The sequence below is a fragment of the Kryptolebias marmoratus genome, linkage group LG16 (genome assembly GCF_001649575.2).
Source record: "Kryptolebias marmoratus isolate JLee-2015 linkage group LG16, ASM164957v2, whole genome shotgun sequence".
Lineage (NCBI taxonomy): Eukaryota > Metazoa > Chordata > Actinopteri > Cyprinodontiformes > Rivulidae > Kryptolebias > Kryptolebias marmoratus.
Genome location: NC_051445.1, coordinates 7,876,871 through 7,897,152, shown reverse-complemented (window position 1 = coordinate 7,897,152; position 20,282 = coordinate 7,876,871). Strand labels below are relative to the sequence as shown.

At 37.9% G+C, this 20,282-nt stretch overlaps 3 protein-coding genes across 4 annotated transcripts; 1 reads left to right on the top strand and 2 right to left on the bottom strand.

The window, feature by feature from the left end:
• Positions 1–229: 229 nt before the first annotated feature.
• Positions 230–2,711, top strand: taf12 (TAF12 RNA polymerase II, TATA box binding protein (TBP)-associated factor). The gene is made up of 6 exons (XM_017415299.3): positions 230–394; positions 954–1,171; positions 1,395–1,472; positions 1,748–1,862; positions 2,191–2,279; positions 2,421–2,711. The coding sequence occupies exons 2-6, from the start codon at positions 1,094–1,096 to the stop codon at positions 2,454–2,456; spliced, it is 396 nt and encodes a 131-aa protein (XP_017270788.1). The 5' UTR covers positions 230–394; positions 954–1,093; the 3' UTR covers positions 2,457–2,711.
• A 769-nt stretch (positions 2,712–3,480) lies between these two features.
• rab42b (RAB42, member RAS oncogene family) lies at positions 3,481–6,975 on the bottom strand. 2 transcript variants are annotated; one of them, XM_017415280.3, is made up of 3 exons: positions 6,377–6,975; positions 5,819–6,080; positions 3,481–4,888 (listed from the first exon to the last, which is right to left on the bottom strand). In XM_017415280.3, the coding sequence occupies exons 2-3, from the start codon at positions 6,034–6,036 to the stop codon at positions 4,438–4,440; spliced, it is 669 nt and encodes a 222-aa protein (XP_017270769.1). In that variant the 5' UTR covers positions 6,037–6,080; positions 6,377–6,975; the 3' UTR covers positions 3,481–4,437. The 2 variants fall into 2 exon arrangements, with proteins under 2 accessions (XP_017270769.1, XP_017270768.1); XM_017415279.3 differs by having other exon boundaries at positions 6,246–6,941.
• Positions 6,976–7,192: 217 nt separating this feature from the next.
• Positions 7,193–18,730, bottom strand: LOC108235336 (CTP synthase 1). The gene is made up of 18 exons (XM_017415276.3): positions 18,272–18,730; positions 17,188–17,368; positions 16,834–17,004; positions 16,426–16,526; positions 15,542–15,658; positions 14,915–14,998; positions 13,328–13,408; positions 12,758–12,909; positions 12,394–12,526; positions 12,142–12,230; positions 11,294–11,388; positions 10,903–10,965; positions 10,751–10,794; positions 10,572–10,668; positions 10,433–10,488; positions 10,131–10,227; positions 9,769–9,913; positions 7,193–8,525 (listed from the first exon to the last, which is right to left on the bottom strand). The coding sequence occupies exons 2-18, from the start codon at positions 17,351–17,353 to the stop codon at positions 8,450–8,452; spliced, it is 1,767 nt and encodes a 588-aa protein (XP_017270765.1). The 5' UTR covers positions 17,354–17,368; positions 18,272–18,730; the 3' UTR covers positions 7,193–8,449.
• Positions 18,731–20,282: the final 1,552 nt, after the last annotated feature.

Genomic DNA, 20,282 nt, shown 5'->3' with positions numbered 1-20,282 from the left:
AACGAAATAAACATTTGAAATATATGAGTTTGTATGTAATGTATGAATATAATATACAAGTTTCACTTTTTAAATGGAATTACTGAAATCAATCTACTTTTTCATGATATTCTAATTTTATGACCAGCACCTGTATATTCTGTGTTCATAAGTAGCTTTCGATTCGCTCTCAATTTAACCTAATGTTGATGTAGTTCCACGAATGTCCAGCAGGAGGCGCAGCAGAGGCGACACGGGGACAGGAAATGAACCCAAGCTGAGCGGAAACGCTGAAAAACAGTCTCGCTGTTTTGTTTTTTCTGTGCGGAGGCAAATAAAGGATTATTTTCGTATCTAGCTCACATTGTCGCTGGAGCAACAATTAAATATGGACAGATAGTGTTTATTTAACGGGGTAAGTTCGCAAATTAATGCAGTTTTGACGTGCGGCGTGCGTGAAGAGCTGTGCCACAGGATTAGCAGCTAACGTTAGCCGCGAGGGCTAACGTCAAAAACGAAAAGCTGCTTTTGTTTTTAGCAGCATGTAGATTTTGATATTGCTGGTGTGTTAGTCAGTTGTTTGAGTCAAACATGCTGCCTACTGTCGTTATTTTCTTTTAAATAAAATGATCGAGTTAGACGTTATTTAATTCACTCTGTTCACATTAGTCCTAAGCTAAACTAGCGTTGTTTGACGGTGTGCAAGAAGTATAGCTGAAATGAGCCAGAGTGGCTGTATATTTAAAATAAAATCCAGAGCGCGTAAAATATTATAGTCAATTTATTCTTATTTGTCTTCTAAAATAAAACGGAGTGTATTTTTTCCTATTTAAAATCAATTTAAGCGAAAGTAAAGCTCTCATATTAGACACTCAGATAATAGATTACAGGACAGTTATTCTGATCAATCCATTTGCTGGGCTCTATTACTCACACCTGACCTGTTCTGTTCTATTTCTGATTGTTTGCCCCAGATTTGGTGTTCCTGGTAATCCATCGCATCTGTGCCCAGTTTGGACGGTCCTTCAGGACTGTTACTGTCACACACAGACCGCTTGAGTTTGGCTTCCTTCAGAAACCACAGGTTACCTCTCCTTCGTTTGTGGCCACCAGGATGGCTAACAACACCCCAATGATAGTGAAGAGTCTGCCTACAGGTCCTGCAGGCAGAAGCAGCCCGGAGGGATCTCAGGTTAGTTCTCTTTTGTTATTCTTTATTTCACTTTTTGTTGTCTGGCTTTTCACTTGTTTCTCTCTCTGTAAGGGCAAACGTTTAAAACTGTATTGTTTTTCAAATTTTTTAATTTGACAAAGAGCGATTCCTAATTGAATTTTTTGTGGCAACTTTTGTAATCCTATCATAACAATTTCTGTGGTTATTTGTAAGTAAATTATTATTATTTTTTTCTCTTCAGGTGCTCAGTAAGAAGAAGCTGCAGGACCTGGTTAGAGAAATTGACCCAAATGAGCAACTGGATGAGGATGTTGAAGAGGTATGTCTTTAACTTGTTTTCAATGCTGTACCCTTAAGAATAATTTAAAATGCAGGATAAACAAAAACAGCTTTGAAATTCATATCCTAAACACACTGAACAGCAACACATAAAGCTTTTCTTTTGAATTTGGAAATATTAAATGAAAAGTCTGGCTCCATAAATTGTGGCATGAGCATCTGAAAGTGAGCTTTTTTTTCCTTCTTCTTCTTCTGCAGTGGCTATAATTTAATTTTTATCTTTATAAACTTCTGAAAATTGCTGTCTCTCCATAGATGCTGCTTCAAATTGCAGATGACTTTATAGAAAGTGTTGTGACGGCAGCCTGTCAACTAGCACGCCATCGCAAATCCAACACGTTGGAGGTTAAAGATGTTCAGTTACATCTAGGTAAGTTATGAAGGACTTTGTGGCAAAACTTCAACAACTAATACTTTCACAACTGTTTGTATCTGTCTCAAGAGATTGTACAAAAAAAAGTGGGAGAATATCTTTTTATTAGTGAATGACACATCCTAATCTTTGGTATTCGGCCTTGTTTCATAACAGAGCCACATATAGTTAATCTGATGGATGAATTAGTTGGATGCTTACTGTAAATATTGTGACACTGATTGCAGACGTGACTGTGTAAAAAGAGTTTGATGTTGCTCAGTATGACTGTGAGCCATGGACTTGTCGGCTGTTTCCTGATGGGATTTTGTTCTGCTTTTCTTAGAGCGTCAGTGGAACATGTGGATCCCTGGTTATGGGTCAGATGAAATCAGACCGTTCAAGAAAGCTTGCACCACAGAGGCTCATAAACAGGTAAACAACAAAAATCTGTTTTTGTATTGGACCAATTTGTGTCAGAGTGTTTCTGGTGATGGGTTTATACATAGATGGTTGCACGGGTAGAGAAACCTTACTTTTTACTGTCCTGATTGTTTGCTTTTATTTTTGTTCCAGAGAATGGCACTGATCCGCAAGACAACCAAAAAGTAGCATCAAAAACTATTGTACCCAATCTGTTTTTTTTTCCCTCTCTCTCTCTTCTTCTTCTTTTCTTGACAAAACAAGATAAGTGTTTTTGGTGAAGGGTGTATTTCTTTTGAAATAAACTGTGTTATTGCCATGTCTCCTAAACTTTTGAGTGTTTTGTCAGTGCACAACAATAGCATTCATATGTTTTTACTTTATGTTACCACTGCGCTAAGACAGAACTCCATTGTAATTTTTGTCAATAAATATTTACTGGAATACCTTTTGTAATGTCACAATTGCTGTTATGTGGTTGGGCTTTTGAGACTTCTAAGCATGTAGATGTTAGCCTTACCGACTCTTCAGTCTATTTAAATAAGAATTCATGTTATCTTGCCAATAAGACAGTCATTGAGCAAAGAACTTCCTTGTTTACACTCTTTTTTTTTTGTTTGTTTGTTTTGCTTTGTTTGGCAGACTGAATTTAATAATAGAAGAAATAATATTCAGCTGGATTTTCCAATGTAAGTTTAAAGAAATAAAATAATACTACTTAAAAATATGTTTGGAGTTTGGATTATATGTTGCTAGACTTCAGCTTGACACTTATTCTAAATATAAGGAAAATTAATGTTTTCAGTGAGTAGAATTTGTTTTACTTTGTAACTATGCCAAAGCAAATGTCACGTATTAAAACTGTCCTTATGTCAAGTGTCTGATTTCAAAATAACACACTGCTGTCGAGTGCAGTGCTTTGGATGCTCAAACTGAGGTAAGATGTCAACCAGGTTCACTTGAGTACTTGGAGAAAACCAAGAGCTGAGAATAATTTATAAAAACAGCTGTTAACAACCTGTCATTTTCTTTTAGCAAAGGAAACTGCACAGTTTCTCGGAACAAGAGGGACTCTATTCGTTGGATGAATCATAATTGCTATGTGAACCTCATAAAATGTTTCAAAGGAGCAATATCCATAGGCACCCAGGAGATTTTATTTAATTTCAACATCACCCGAAAGCAAGTCAATCACTTGTAAGACGCAGCGCAATTATTGTAACAATGCCTTTTATTTACAACTACAAAGAACTGAGATTAGTTCACATAAAGGCAAGGCTTTTTAATCACAATTTAGACCTTTAGTACCTGTACTACTGCCATTTCCAGACAGAGCAAAACACAGAGAAAAGAATTCCCATTTGTGTATGTAGTTCAATGACTTCCATCATCTTTTTAAAGCTTTTGTGAAGTTACACTCTTAGTGTGGTCATGCACTAAACGCATTTGTGCTCTTTGAAAGAGTGAAACCAATTCAAATTTCTTACACCTTCTAACCCCTAAGAGATGCCCTGTGGCTCCTTCCAGTCTTAGAAAGCACTCTTCCAGGGTCAGCTCCAGATCCTGAGGTACAAAATCAATAGCAGACAAAATGTGATATCACCTCATGACCTGTAATACACCTTTACCGTTTCTGCTCCCTCTGATGAGCTCATCAGTTCATTAGTGTGAACAGCAGAACACAAAAAAAGAGTTTAGTCCTTACAGGAAAAAAAAAAGAAAATCTATAGCTAAGAGTCTCACAATTTTGTAACCATTTGGTTGTATAAATAAGTGTTGGGTATTTGTAACAATTTACACGATAGTGAAACTTATGTAGGATCAGTTCATTTTTAAACTTTTACTAAATAAGCATTCAGTTGATGTACTCTGAACAGTAATCAGTTTACAGTAGTGAAATGTCAGACCTCTGGTGGTGTAATAACCAAAAAAATGTCCTCAGACTTAACCTATGTTTGGGTTTATTAGTTTCTTATGTTCCTCAACTTTTAAGACTTATCTGTGCAACAAAGTGAGACAAAAAAACAATGTAAATATCTTTTATGGTGGTCACAAATGACACACAAATCCAACTTCCTGAATTTGTGTGTAATCTGCGTGTTTAACTCCCACATCCAGGTGGGCAGGTGAGTCCTACAGTAACATGAGCTGACTGTCTCCAGTCAACCATTCACCCACAGCACTTTTTGTTGTTTTGGGGAGCTGTGCTGGGTTGAGACGTGCTGGTTCTTTGTAACCGAAGCGCCTGTGGGGCAGCACACTTGACACCATCCCAGCCCTCTTGCAGGTCTATTTCTCCGCTCAGAAGACCCTGGTAGACCCGTCGAGTTAGGAGCTCGAAGGCCTCCCTTACATTTTGTCCAGTCTTTGCAGAGGCCTCCACGTAAGGCATCCCTAACTGTCCGGCCAGTTTCTCCGCCTCTTCTCGACTCACCTCTCTCGCCTTGTCGGCGTCCCGGTCGACCTTCTGACCCACCAGGACGAACAGAACCTTATGTGGCTGCACTCGCTCGCGCACCTCTGCGTGCCACTCTTTGATGTTGTCAAAGGAGGCTCGATTGGTGATGTCAAACACCAGCAGGCCCCCAACTGAGTTTCGATAGTAGGAACGGGTCACTGATCTGAGGGAAGAGATAAGGCCGAGAGAGAAATGAGAGAAAGGAATGTTTACATTTCAACACATGAAAACTTCCCAAAACCTAAATCAGACAGTACAGAGTTCAGACTTTCTAAATAGTTTGTTTCCTTCTCCACTGAGCAGCTGCCCTGCATGAGTCAAATTCTTTTAGATAAGCGGACTGATAGTCTCTTTGTTAGGAACTGATAATCACTATGTTTAATCATGAAACTGTAAACACAAATGTAGATCCCCTAAGAGTCACTATTATTTAAGGCAGGTCTGGTAAGGATTCTTTACACTGTTTCACCTAACTAAATGTAATTCTTATTAAAAACAATTTAAATTCTGTTGAGCGTTTAGCTGACGTGTGAGACTGCAGATATCATGCAGAGTTGAGATAAACACAAACAGGCACCGTTTGCAATTTGTTACAGTTCATTCAGCTGGGCAACTGAAATGATAAATTTACAGGCAGACTGAAACATGCTACTCCTGGGTTTTTTTTTTTTTCATTAAATACGCTGAGCATGAAAAACATTGCCCTCTCTAAGAATCGCACATGCTGCATTTCTGTCCATACTGCAGACTGATCTGCTGAGGGTTGACGCACAGTCGTAGCTGAAAGGAAACACAGCTGAACGGCTTGGAGGCGACTGGAATGATCAAGAGTTGTGTATTTGGACACTAGATTTGCATGCACACTAAATGTTTTTAGAATATTCACAATATGAATAATACCTTCATATGTGTATCTGCCTATAAAAAGTGGCACAGGACCATATCGTAAAAGTCTGATGCCTTAAAACTGTTGTGCAGGTTGATAGTATAATAATGCATTCTAACTGTGCAGAGAATCCAAAGATTAAAGGTCTGCTCATGAAGCGATGTTAAGCCGTGACTGTTACATCAGCTGATGTCAGATGGCGCTCACCTGAATCTCTCCTGCCCAGCTGTGTCCCAGAACTGCAGCTTTACACGGACTCCGGGCTCCACCTCCAGGAAGTGCACGTAGAAATCTACACCTACTGTCTGGTTGATGGAATCCAGGAACAAGTCCTCAGTGTAGCGCTTCAGCAGGGAGGACTTTCCCACCGTCGAGTCCCCCAGCATGATGATCCGGAACTGGTACTGCCATAAGGTCAGGTCCATTGTTGCTGGAGTTCAGATGAGAGCGTTCGAGACAATGACGGCACCTTGTGGGGGGGGGGATAAAATGTGAAAGCGAAAACAGGTTATGAAAAGTTAGAGAAATATGAGGAAGAGCCAAGATAATATTGCTTAAATTAAAAAAAGCCTGATAAAAATGAAGCCTACAAGTGATAAAAACACTCCCATCTTCAAACAGGCTGATTCCTTACCTCTGAAAATCCAAAAGTTGAGAAACAAGCAAGCAGCCACTCCTTACTTATTTCACAAACAAAAGCTCAGTCTGGGTTCATAGCCATCCCAATCTGCTGTACGTTTATAGAGACATTTGAAGAGTCAGTACCTCAGTGTCATTCCCAAGGTGGCTCATCAAATTCCCTAGAAGAGCAGGTGTGAGGAAAAACGTGTCCCACTGAGTTAATCCCAGTATCACAGTTCTCATCTGAGCTGCGGATCCCAAACGCTACCAGCATGTGCACAGGAGTAGCTGCGCAGGGGTGTGGACTTCTAAAGTTTGCCTGTTAATACTTGACAAAGGGAGGGGCAAAAGCAAAAGGACACAAGGAAGGCTGTTATGGAAAAGGAGGGCCAGACGTGTGAGGAAGTTTGGTGTTGTGTGTGATACTCTATCAAGTGAAGCTGTAGTTTCCTGGTGTTCAAACACATATGCTCGTCATGAACAAAACATGGAACGTAAGACTGATTTTGGCAACTCTTAGCGCCCGGTTTGCAGCCATTTTTAGTCACTTTATGATCTTGTCTTTGGATTAAACATTGCTATTTGAAAAGGGAAGTTGATCAAATTGGAGCTTTTTATTCTCTGAGAAAGGCCCCATGGGATAAAACTGTTGCTGCAACAGGCTTTCCACGGCAGATGCTTACATGTATACAAAATTATATTTAGTATTTATATATACAACTTTAACTCTTCAAAAAAGCACTTGACATTCAGCAAATATTTTAAAATACTTTACAACTTTTAATTTTACTTTTATTTTATGTCCTCAGCAAGGAATCAAACTAAAGCTTAAAGTCATATGAAAGGTCAGTATTTTTATTCTGAACTGCACTTTGACTTTATTAATGTAGAAACTCCTGCAGCCTCTAGGAGGAACTTATCATGTTTTATATTTAAGCTTCAATCATCATGACTACATCAGAAGAACTAAGACAGTATTTATTTTTTTAAAAATCCTCACATACAGCCTAATACATGCATGTAAACCTTTTTATGATAAAACAAGTCACTTTTTATGCATTTGTATTACCATCATAAAAACTGATGCTGCTGGCGTCTTTGTGTAACTTCAGGTTGACCAAAACATTAAAAAAAATAAAAACAATTATTTGTATATGATGCCAGTTATCTGCCACTGAAATACAGAGATCAAGTGCAGCCTTTAAACTCTTATAATGTATTTTTAAACTCAGTCAATGTCAGAAAGTTGTTGACTCAGAGGTCGTTTGTAGTTGGTTCGACTATGAAAGATTAAATGCATTAACATAAATCAGTTAAGAAGTTCTGGGGCAGATATGACAGTGAAAGGCTACAAAGTTCAAAATCATGTTTTACAGTAAGAGGCAAAAGGCCTGAAACATTAAAAAGGCATTCTGAACTGCTGAGTTAAGTTGTAGAAAATAACAGTTTTAAATCCCACAGTTAGACTAAATAAAAACTAAACAAAAAAACTGAATAAATTAAAACATGGTGTCCGTGTGAGAGAATAATGTTCAAGTCGTTCATTTTAACAATGTCTAAATAACAAGCAGATATTCAAAAAAACTAAAACTGTGTGGCTCATTTTAATCTCAAACATATTTGGATTCAGTGCAGAGAAAAATTAAAACCTGAAGCTCATATTAAACAGAAGAAAATGCACCAAGACAGTAATATCTCAGCGAGATAAACTGTAGGGTTTCAACTCAGAATAATTTGCAGACAATTTCTTGCAACAACCGTCCAACCTCCTGTTTATATAAATGTTTTATATAAAAACTGACTGATTTGCAAGAGGGGTGCCACAAGATCAAACCTGAAAGCAAATCCTGACTCATCCCTCATCCTTTGTCACGCCTGCTGTTGATTTACCATTTATTATTTACCCTTTTGTAAATTTTAATGCTCAGCAGCTGTTCTCTATCAGCCACAGGTTGGCTCCTGAAAACTCTCATCCATTTTGTTTTGACTGCAGCAGCTAAATACAAAGATACATTTCATAACATTCCTTTATAACATCAGTAAAATCAATTTTTGACTTCAAATACAAATTATTAAAAATAAATTTCAATGATATTTAAAAAAGGAAAACAGTTAAATAAAAGTGTGTCTTTTGCAGCATCAATTTAGGGCATTCCTGATTCTTTTTTTTCTCCTGGGGCTTGGATTTTTTCATAAATAAGAAAAAAAAAGCCAACACTATAGAGAGGGGAAGTTCAGCTCATCGATGTCCACATCAGGAGAGCTGCTACAGCTGCAGTCACTGTATCTGTCCCTGAAAGGAGAAACAAATGCATAAAAAGAGGCCTACAGCAGTAACATTTTATTATAAAATGTAATGTCATTTTTATTGTGACTCCAATGGTGACATAATGTCCCTGTAAATCTGAACTGAAAAACTCTTTACTCCTTGGATTCTAATCATAATTTATATTAATTGCTCAATTAAGTAATGAAGCTACTGCTACAGTTATGAAATTTAATATCCTTTCCAAAGGTCACTCTGATTTATATTTCATAAAATTAGAATGAAGTTCTTCACTGTTACATATTTATAAAAGCACAACGTCACGTGTTACTCCCAAACCAGGGCACAGTTTCAAAAAGGAGAAGTAAACCCCATCAGAAATAAAAACATTTGGCTACTCTGATTAACAATATATTTTATGCAAAAAAGTAACATAAATAAATATATGCTCATGAATAATGCTTTATGAGCATCCTGTTGTTAAAAGTTAAGCTAAAAAGAAACATCTGAAGCTTCAACCTTTTAAATGCAACCCCACTGAAGGTAAACACTAACTAAAAACACAACTGACTAAAAAAGACACAAAGTTAAAATGTAAAATTAAAAATCTTAGATAAAACTAGAAGCACTCGAAGAGCTCAAACCTCTGCCGAGCCTATGGGGTCGTTAAAAAAAAGGGCACAACTAAAATCACCACTAAGATTTTATCACTTTTTTTGGGACAACTGCAACATTTTCTGAAAATGTAGTCAAAATCTGTTTATTAGTTTTTAAGTAATCTTGCTAACAGACAGAAAACCGGATGAATGGACGGAAAAACAAACAAACCAACATTGGTGAAAACTTAACCTCCATGTTGGAGGTAAAAATCTATGGCTCATGATGGTTCTGAATAGATTCAGTCCTCACAAATACAACAAATCTTTGAAGGCTTTTACCATTAAACAGCAAAATTTGTACTTTTGTTGTTTTTAACTTCCATGTGTAGATTTACAAACCGATCTTTGTATTTCTCTCTCATCCTGAGGCGAGCTCTTTTTTACACAGTTGCTAAACTCAGTCTCACAAGATAAAAGAAACCGTTTTGGATTAAAAGACAAATGCAAACTCATCCAGTGGAATAATCGCTTTATACTCTAAAATCCTCCTTTTTTGTAGGTCACTTTGGAACTTTGGTGTTGCTGAAGTGTAATGAAGTTGCTTATCCAGCCTGTGTCACTACAGCCTCATGCATACTTCTGTCTCAAACAGCTTACAGCTGATAGTTTACCTTGGAGAAAGCGTACAGCCTTTGTTAAGGTAGCACTGAAGTTTTTCTGCGGCAGCCAGCAGAAGACCCAAATACGGAGGAGAAGGTTTAATGGGCCTGGATGTGAACTCTGGATGGTACTGCACTCCAACAAAGTAACAGTGATCTGAAAATAAAAGACCAAATTAATTTGGTGATGATCTCTTCCACACAACGACCCCACTCAACACAACTCACATGTAACTAAAACTCGTGGGTAAAAAAGGTTCAAAATGGATCCGATTACAAATGAGCTCTCTTTGGAATTTCCTAAGAGCGTGTCTTTTTCAAGTTGCATGAAATAATGGCAGCCCGTGGATACTTGTTCTTTATTATCTACTCACCTTTTATTTCAATGACCTCCATTCGCTCTCCTTCTACATCCTCACCAACAAAATGAAGTCCTTTTTTCTCTAAGTGGTGTTTCAGCTCTGGATTCACCTAGAATGAGATGAACTGCGATTAATCAGGGCAGTTTCTTTAGAAATGCCTATTACCTTATCCTACCTTAAGCAATTGCTGTAACATGGTCTAGATGGCTAACAAACTACAAAATGATTTTGTATCTTAAACATTAAAGTTTGTACAAATTACATATTTTGTGCTCTCTGATAAAAAGCTTCAGTAACTTGTTTTAGGTCTCTACCTCAAACCTGTGTCTGTGCCTCTCCTCAACAAAGTCAACATCTCCATAAAGTTTTCCTGCAACAGTAAAGCATCAGATATTACAAACACAATTGTTGGAAAGAAAGAATAAACATCTTTCATTTCGGGAAGACACATACGTAGCACACTGGTGTTGGAAGTGAAAACGGTCCGCCTCTTTCCCAGCCTCATAGTTCCTCCCATGTGCCCAGGGTTGTGCTCTGGCATGTCAATCACCTGTCAAGCTCAAACAGGACGGTGAGCCACAATGCTGATAAAATGAAATACAAGCACAGCTAGGGGAAAAAATATAACCTACCACAGGGTGTTTGGTGTCTGGATCAAATTCTGTGGAGTTGGCATCTGTGAACGAGAAGCGAAAGGGATCGAAGCCCAACTCTGGTATCAAACTACACTTCTACGTTTGTTTTGGTTTTCACATGTACCCAGTTGAACCGCACAGCTACTCACCAACCCATCCGAGAACGTTGCGAGCAAATTCACACACTGCCAACTGCATGCCCAAACACACTCCTGTACAAAACGAGACCAGATGGATTCATGCATAATATAAACAAGCAGCGTTCATGAAGACTGACTGAACATGATTCCTGTTGTGGGAAACTGCTTCCATAAATAACACAGCTGTATTTGCTTAGAGTTATATAACCCATTTACAAGCACACGTTTTTAGGTGTTACTTTAACTGCACTCACACAGTAATACAACTCAGCTCCAAACTTTACTAATCTTAAGTTACAGCTGTCAACTGATTTTCATCAGAGCTGCTTGCAGAATTACACCTTACAAAATCATATCGCCGACAGCAAAAATGTAATAAATCACACGAGACGTCTCTTACCCAGGAATGGCTTATTCTGCTTTCTCGCCCAGCTGATAGCCAGCACCTTGCCTTCTGTCCCTCGTACTCCAAACCCTCCAGGTACCAACACGCCGCTGTTGAAAGAAAAGCCCGCCGTGTTGCTTTTCACTTTTAATCTGGATAAACTTACACACACAACTGGGAGATTTACACACATTTTTAAATAATAGGTGTGATGCCGAGCAAACATTTTCATAAAACCTCTAAAATAAAATTGAGACTGAAGACCTGTCATGAATGATCTGATCACAAGTGGACAGCTTTAAGTACAAGTGTTTAGACCTGACAGTAAAATCTGCCTGAGTGATCAGATATCAGCCCCCCCTCCTCCTCCGCATGCAGATAAAAACAGCCGGCGTCACAGTCAGCAGCCAGCTGAGCACCAAACTCAACATCAGCAGGTCTACTCGTTTTATGTAAAACCCTAAATGTGTTCGATCACTTGTTTGTCATTATTCAGACATTAACATCTTTAAAATTCACTCCAGTCACACTTACTGCAGTTAGTGAAGGGAAGCTTAATTATTTACAGAAATGTGAATAAGCTTAATTATGCTGCTTAAGAGACAGATTTGTAATTTTAGAGATCAGTTTCTGCACACATCTGTTGAAATTTATGACCAGTGATACTCTTCATGTCTCATTAATGGGCGGTTGGTGGAATTTTTTACACCACTCCACTGTGTACACAAGCGCTTTAAACGTTTTGTAAATATTTTCTTGAATTTTTCATAAACAGTTTTCTCACTGCCATCATGTGGCATGGATAAGGAAAATTGCACTTTTCTTCTAACCATCACAACTTTCTCCCAGTTTTGCCCACTCACTGAGAACTGCAGAGTTTTTGCCACGCTTCGTGATATTTAACCGGCTCATCTTGTATAGTCGTGATCTCCAAGTCTTCAGAATCGATGTACTTTAACAACAACAAACAGCAGCTGTTAGAAAAGTTCAGTCAACATCCTGCCAACACTTTGTTCTGCATAAATACAGGCATGTTTGTGGCATTTTACAGGTTCTACTAGTTATCTGAGACATCCGATTCTTAATGTTGTACAAAGTGTTAAAAATGTCCATACCTTGACCTCTAGTTTGTGATTGATGGCAAGAGCTGAGTGCTCTAAGGCCTTAATAACCGATGTGTAGGAGTCAGACAACTTAGTGTATTTTCCCACCAAGGCTATAGAAACATGTTCCAAGAGACGATCAGTTCTGAAAGAAAAGCAAATTAATTTTTGATTCATAATAATGCTGTATGTCCTGGTCCGGTGTGATCATATTAGGAAGTGACAATAAGGAGGATAAAACAGACTCGTTTTAAGATTTAAATATTCTTTGGTTCATCACAACTTTTACTGGTATCAGTGATTGAGCGAACTTTTCCATAACTGTGAAGTATTTGGGTTCAGTTAGAAACATAAGCAGCTATAAACACCTCCTGACCTGTCAGCCAACTCCTTCCACTTTAGGAGCATCTTCCTGGGCTTCATCTCAACAGGCAGTTTCAGCCGCTGGCACAGGTTGTTCACAACACCCTGGTCCTCCAGCAGCAGAGGCACTCTATAAATCGAAGCCACATCATAAACACAGATCACCTGCAAATGGTAAGAAAAGGGGTTATTTTATAATATTTGCATCCAAAATAAAAGTACGGCTAAACACTATTTTGACGATTCAATTTTAACTTTAAATGTATAATATGGTAAATGTCAACAATCATTTTTATACCTGATAGCTTTTATGAGAACTTAACTTAAAAGCATTTGTGTGCAGCATTTCTTCAAGTATGTGCTGAAGCGTTATGCTTTTAATATCCAATTAATGACACAATTAGTAGCACTTGTGCTTCAAGTTGCAAATTGTTTGTTCTTGTACTGTGCTGCAGTTCCCTTGAATTAACACAAACAGTACTAGCATACAAGTCTACAAGTCTAAGTGATTCTTATAGAAATATTTCTATAACTCTACATCTAGTTTAGACCCGTGTTATTTATTGACAAGATAACACAATACCTGAGTTGGCTCCACATGACAAAACAAGGAGATCTTCTCTTTGACGGATGTTTCGAGAGGAGTCGCACAGCGGCATATAATCTGACAATCAAAATATGGATTTAGGCATCACTTAAAGCTGTGCAACAGAAGGTGTGAACTTTAAAACTGTTTCGATAACTCATTTATAGAACACACTGATGTTCCTGCTCTGAAGAGCTGAAAAGTCACAATTCACTGACTTTGTTTCTGACCTGGGAACATCTAGTCAGTATCTGTTTTTCTTTATGGTAACTAGATAACAAGACATTTTTAATTAGGGTTGTTTATTTCGACAAAGACTGACAAATGTCTGAAAAATGTTTAAATAAAGTTTAAAGTTTGTTGTTTTGCTTTTTTTGCCATAGCACACATCATGACTTACACAATAAAACAACTTGTAACAAATAAAAACAACAACAGGACACAATTTAACATCAAACTGGCTTTTTCTTGCTGGAGAAAACTGAAGGAAAAAAAAAGAAATGCAGAATTTGCCTCAACGATCTCAAATTAGTAACTGCTTGCATGTTTGCTTGGCTCTGACAGCAAAGCTGTTGACGAGTTAATAACAAGAAGATGGGAATCAATTCTCATTGCTATTTATCTGACAGTTAGATATTCTACAGAAAATAAAATGTATAACTGTGGTAAAAGGCCGCTTCTCCTTTACTAATAGCGAAATGTTCCGAATATTATTGTCATTTCAATCTTTTCTGCAAGTGGATTAAATGATTTCTGGCAGTTACGGGTGTGAAATGAGAGGCCGACTATCATCATGGGCATCTTAGAAGAATGCAGGAAAGAAGGCAATTAAAGTGTACTTTTAAAGAGATTTATTTCTTAAATCAAGCAAATTAAATTATTCAAGGGAGCTATAATTAAAGGGGCACAAACACAAATGAGCCATAAATCTAAAAGAGCAAATTAATTAAAAATTAATAGGTCACATTTGGCCTGCATGTTCAACCTAAACAGAATGAACAAAGTACTAAAATAAAAGAACTAAAGAGACTTCTCACCCCAATGGAGGTAAAAAAAACAGAGGTGTAAAGGAGTGTGATATTTTAATAATGCCATCAGTTGATCATAACAAAGTGAACGAGGGCAGAAAGCAAGAATGTGTAACGTAAGAAAGTGAGGATGTAGTGAAGGGGGGGTTAGGGAAGACAGAAGGGAAAAGAAAAGAGGGAATTTGCGATAAATCTTTACCACAGACTTTAAGATGCTGCTGGGAGACAGTACTAAACAGTTTGTGTGTCACACTGTTGTTGTGTTTTTAGCTGTTTGAATCAAACCAGAACAGTAGTTTCTCCACAAATGTTGGGCCATATCAAGAGGACAGCATACAGCATATTGTGTTATATTTTTACAACAGAAAGTGCTTGGGAACTTTGAAAGGAGTGTTTTTTTATCTTCTTAAAAAAACAACACACCAACTAATGCCACATCTAATCCTCATCAGATACTCAGGACTGTTTAAAGAAACTGTAATCTAAAAAGACTGTCCTAGAATTGTGTGGCAAAGAGCTCCTAAATCCAGAGAGAATGCCAAGTTCAAGAACTCACCAAATCTGGAGTTAGGCCCAGCCCTCGGAGCCCCCGGACGCTGTTCTGGGTCGGTTTGGTTTTCTGATCCCCTGTACTACTGGGCTGAAAACAAAGAGTACATTTCCATAAATGCAAAACAAGTCTGTTATTATTTTTTTAGTTTGGCATTTTCTTGATCTGAAACACCAAACATGTTCTTAATAGAGCAAGAAAGTATTAAAGCACTGCAGTGGAAGCACTGACTCCATACAAGCCTGGATATTAAAGGTGTCTGAGCACCAACAGCAGTTATCTCTGCCATCAGGCAGTTAAACATCCGCTAACCTGCCACACAGCTGGTGCCAAACGTTCTACATTAAGTGACAGAGTTAAACAAAACAGTAGTGATTCAATAATTGGGCCCGATATTAGCAGATAATTCTGTGATACGTGACTCTTTCAGTTCTCTCTTTCCCTCTCCTCTCAGCTCTCTTTTGTTTTAACTTACTCGATCTGAGGGCTGGGGAGTAAAATAGTTGGTAAAGAGTATATGTTGAAGACTTTAATGTTAGTTTCTACCCCTGGTATAGTTATTCCTTTTATCCTGTCGTACATGGTGAAGATGGTGAAGACTGCATGAGGCCCATGTCCTAAAGTGAACCATACCTGTGGGATCAAGCTGACATGTATGTTGCAGAAGTTTTCCCTCTTCACCTTGAACTGGAACTGTCTGAAAGCTTCAATAAAAGGCATACTCTCAATGTCCCCGACTGTGCCTCCCAGCTGTTGACACAAAACAACTGCTTAGACCACAACTATGCATGCATGAACACACAGGTGGACGATTCCTCATGCCTCACAATCTCTAACAGTCTTAAAAAGAATATTGTGTTGTCAGGAGCACGTGGCCCACAATACTGTCAGAACAGGTTTGAAGTATGCTCTATGAAGAGAAGAGCTGGAGGCAGGATGCTAATATAAGTCTGCTTATGAGGAACTAATGCTTTCCTGTTGAAAGTTTTTAAAAGAAGAATTAAGCTTTACAGTGCATCCCATAAACAGACAACTGATTTATAACACCGAGATTTATCATTTTTTTGTCTACAGCAAATATCACTGTCCTTTTTTATTTCCTGGCAGGAAACACGGCCTTTCTGAAAGAGCGGGAGCATTTTACCGCCCCGATCACATAAAAACCCATTAAATGTTTTGATTTTGTTTCAGTCTCTCGAAAATGATTTTATGTGTTGGCTTCACTGAAACACACATTTGAACAGGAAGAGTGATTTGCTGAATGCTGCAGATATCTGTTATTGCTTCAGGCCGTATGCTGAGTTTAAACCTGATCCAAAACCTCAATTTTTCTAACTCACTAAAAAAAAAAAAATAAAAAAAAAAATAACATCTTGGTCACAAATCATTTAAGAATGACCCGCAGGAGCATTAATGCGAAATTCTGACATGGTGAAAACAAGGGTGGGTTCCCATTTGCTCTATGGACAAAATTAATCTTGGATATCATCATGAAGCACTTGCTGAGAGCTCTTTACCTCTATAACACACACTTGAGGCTCCACGCCATCATCATCTACTGATATCCTCGCCTGCTTCATTACCCATTCCTGGATGGCGTCTGTAATGTGGGGTACCACTGAGAAAACATTCAAGCAGGGAATAAAAGGAAGAAAAAAAATAATAAGAGATTTGCAAAGCAAATCAAGCACTACTTATTCTCAAGCATGCCTATGGTAATGCCATTTTGTATGCATTTCCAAATGACGTTTCCAAAAAGTGTTGAATATTTGCCTTTACAGCTACTAATAACATCAATGGTGTTCTGATGAAATTCTCTGTTTGAATTTCAATAACTCACCCCTTAGTTTTTGCCATATTTTTTATGTCTAGCTTTATGTTCAGCACCAAACAAAAATAAGTGAGCAAAGTTGGCTGTTTCTAACCTTGTACAGTCTTGCCCAGGTAGTCTCCTCTCCTCTCCTTGTTGATGACGGACTGGTAGATCTTTCCGGTGGTGAGATTATTGTCTCTGATAAGGCGGATGTCGAGGAAACGCTCATAGTTTCCCAAGTCTAGATCCACTTCCCCTCCATCATCAAGAACAAACACTTCACCTGAGAAAAAAAAAATATATTTTTTTTTTTTGCTGTTTTAACAGTACATTCGAAATGCTTTCATTGCTATCGCAAAAATACACCTATGCCTTAAGCAGTTTGCAGGGTTCACATAATTAAACGAAGCAGCAGATGATCAATGCCAGTAAATATTCCTATTGCTGCTTGCGTTAAATTACTCACCGTGTTCATACGGTGAAAAGGTTCCAGCATCAATATTGATATATGGGTCGATTTTGATGACTGTGACATGAAGGCTGCGAGATTTAAGGATTGTTCCAACACTGCTGGCAATTATACCCTTACCAATACCGGATATAACTCCACCTGTAACCAGGATGTACTTCATAGTGGCACACAAAAACTGAACACAACAAAGAAGAAGAAGAATTTGATTAATAACATTACTGTAAAGTTCAAGGCTTTGTGTGCAGTTTAGTGTTAAAACAAGTTCAATCTGTTCAGTTTGTTAAATGTAAGGTTAATGCAAAATCTAGGATAGAAAAATGTGGATTTAATCATTTTAAACAAGCCTCAGAAATGAAACGGTAAACTATGAACAGTGAATTTAAAAAAGTGTCAGTCTCAGGTTTAAGCTTTTGAATTTTGAAGGTAGTTTCCATTCATTTATTTGCATTTAAAGTTGATTTAATTGTTGTAGTGGGACTGACACAAATAGATAAATAACAAAAAACAACATTTCGACTGTTCTTGCCAACTAAGCTAATTTGTTAGCAGTGCTTTTCTTAGAAGGGCTTTAAGAAAACTAAAAAAGGTTCAAACTAAATAAAAATAAGCAAATATGCCAAGCATATATAAAAAGGTGACAATGGAAATATAAATATTATCTAATAAAACACATAGCACTCTTAACTGGAGGGGATTTTTGTGTTTGTTTGTTTGTTGTTGTTTTGCTTTTGTTTTACCAACATATATTTTTGCAGCTTAGATTGATATAAAATGTTAAGGCGGGAAAATATGCGGGGGGGATATGAAGCTGAGCTGCCGCGGTTATTTTAGTTCAGCTTCTCATAACAAGTTTGGCTTTCAAGAGCGGAAATTAGGTACTTCCTCAAGCTCAGCAGCTTGTTGTGCTACATTTTTTTTTCTTTGAAGCGTGTCCGAAACATCCTAATTGAAGTTAAAAAGGTCACTTGGCGTACACGTTTAACAGAATTACAACCCAAAGGTTACGTCCAACCAAGCTTTGTAACTAACATTTTTAGCTGCAAACAGACTCTAGCACATTAAACACACATAAACCCACCTATTTAACTTTGGTGAGAGAAATGTCTTAAAGCGGAAGTTCGTGTCATTGTTTTCCTCTTCATAAAGCATCAGTCCTGGTTGCAAGCTGCACCACAAACACGTGCAGAAAAACTGACTGACTGAGCGACTTTTGTAAGATACAGCTAGTTTCTTTCAGAGTGAGGTATGTGGGTAAATTATCTCCTGCTCTTGACTTCCCAGGCACTACAGCGAGCATGATTGACCAATTAAGTGGCTGCATTTGGAGTCAGTTTTTGGAGAAAGTCTGCCTGAAAGACCAGACAAAGGGAACATTTTCATTTAATGTTAACGTGACTTGTAATGTGAATAAAGCAGGGTGTTTAAGTCAGTGAATGCGCATCTGAGTCAAATCATAAAATACCAATTTAGTTATCGGTTAGTATTGTTTTCCTTAAGCGTTAATTTCATTTGCATGTTTGCTCTGCTGTGTTAATGAGATGACTTTAAGTTTTATTATAAATCAAAACCATTCGTCATTCGGTGGCAAAACCAGTACAAGTATTATTAATGAAAGGTATTTCCAATTACTTAACCTCAGACCTCAGACCTCACCACTAGATGGCATATGGGTTCCACGTTGGTGCAGTCAGTCAAGCTAAATTAAGCTTTTAACATGCAGAACCTTATTCGGAAATAATGACACCTCCGAGTTTATGGGAGAAATTATCCACCAGATGTGAAAACACACAGATTAATACTGGTTACAGCACAGGTTCCCTCGTTTATTCTGATTCACTCAAGAGATTTACAGCAAGCCCCTTTAAAAATCCTAATTTACATAGTAACAATGTCTCAGGTATATTGAAGTTTTCGCTGTTGTGCTGCTCCAGTTTGCAGTGGGTAATGAGAGTGCTGATTCTAATTCATTTCTGCCCGTGATCTTGGTCTAATTAAAGACCTCATCCCTGCCACCTCATTTTCTTAAGCTGTTCCCTTCAATTACATCTGACAGCTGAGCATAGACACACATTAACCTCCTGGATCAGGAGGTACTGTGCGTCTTTCATTTCTTTGCAATCTTGAAATACAAAACAGAGCCATTCAACAATAAATCTACTTCTTTTAATGTTTGCAAAACACACCTGGGGATAGCAGCGCATCCATCACACCCACAGTATGTCTCTAATTTCTCTAATGCAGATGAGAGAAGACCATCCACTGCCATGTTTTTATGTGCAGTGCACTGTGGTTCAGTAGTGGCCAGTGTTAGTAGTGTCAGGTCATTTGTGCTTTTTGACAACTGTCTACAAAGGCACTTATTTTCAAATATTTATATTCAAATTCTGTTTAATTTTGATTGTAATGGTGCAATTTATATATATAAAAAACACTGACTGAATTGAATGGGACTGTGTGTTATCAGACAAAGGTACTCTTTGCAAAGTATGACATCAAAAATAAAAGAAGGTTATCCTGAACTATATCAAACGGTGCACTTTGAAAGAGTTTACTGTAGTAGTTTGGTTGATATGAGATGCATCACTTTCTCCTTGCAGTTTTTGGTGTCTGCAAAGCAGATCAAGTTATGAAGGCAAGACACATGGCTCTCAAAACACAATGTCGTGCACAACAACTTACTCAGAGTAAAAGCAAACTCTTGGGCAATTAGTGTCATTATGGCAGCTCATGTGCTTGGTGGACTGGATAAACAGTGGAAGTGGTGGCAAAGGGTTACGTATGTGGGTAGCGTTGACAATGACGATCAGTGCTGCTCTGATCCGTGAAAATTTGAACCAGGAGTTAAAAGGAGTCCCTTGATCAGATTAATGATGAAACAATCTGAGACTACAAACAAGAAAGGGCTAATATTTCACTGTTTTATACGCTGCTGACAATCATGTGTTAATGCTGGAATTTAAAAGCTTAAAATGATATTCTGCACAAACAATAGCTCCAAATTTGGTTTTAATGGGCTAGCGATTTATAAAAAGGCCGAGGAGATTTTCCTCCCTTCTTTGTCTGAAAAATTACCAAAACAATTCAATCAA

Coding starts and splice junctions, on each gene's coding strand:
- taf12 (XM_017415299.3), top strand. CDS start 1,094: ATGGCTAACAACACCCCAATGATAGTGAAGAGTCTGCCTACAGGTCCT. Junction 1,473..1,747: donor TGGATGAGGATGTTGAAGAG/GTATGTCTTTAA, acceptor GTCTCTCCATAG/ATGCTGCTTCAAATTGCAGA. Junction 1,863..2,190: donor AGATGTTCAGTTACATCTAG/GTAAGTTATGAA, acceptor TGCTTTTCTTAG/AGCGTCAGTGGAACATGTGG.
- rab42b (XM_017415280.3), bottom strand. CDS start 6,036: ATGGACCTGACCTTATGGCAGTACCAGTTCCGGATCATCATGCTGGGG. Junction 4,889..5,818: donor GCTGGGCAGGAGAGATTCAG/GTGAGCGCCATC, acceptor CTCTTCCCTCAG/ATCAGTGACCCGTTCCTACT.
- LOC108235336 (XM_017415276.3), bottom strand. CDS start 17,353: ATGAAGTACATCCTGGTTACAGGTGGAGTTATATCCGGTATTGGTAAG. Junction 14,999..15,541: donor ATGTCAGCTTGATCCCACAG/GTATGGTTCACT, acceptor CTTTGTTTTCAG/CCCAGTAGTACAGGGGATCA. Junction 12,231..12,393: donor ATCACAAACTAGAGGTCAAG/GTATGGACATTT, acceptor TTGTTGTTAAAG/TACATCGATTCTGAAGACTT.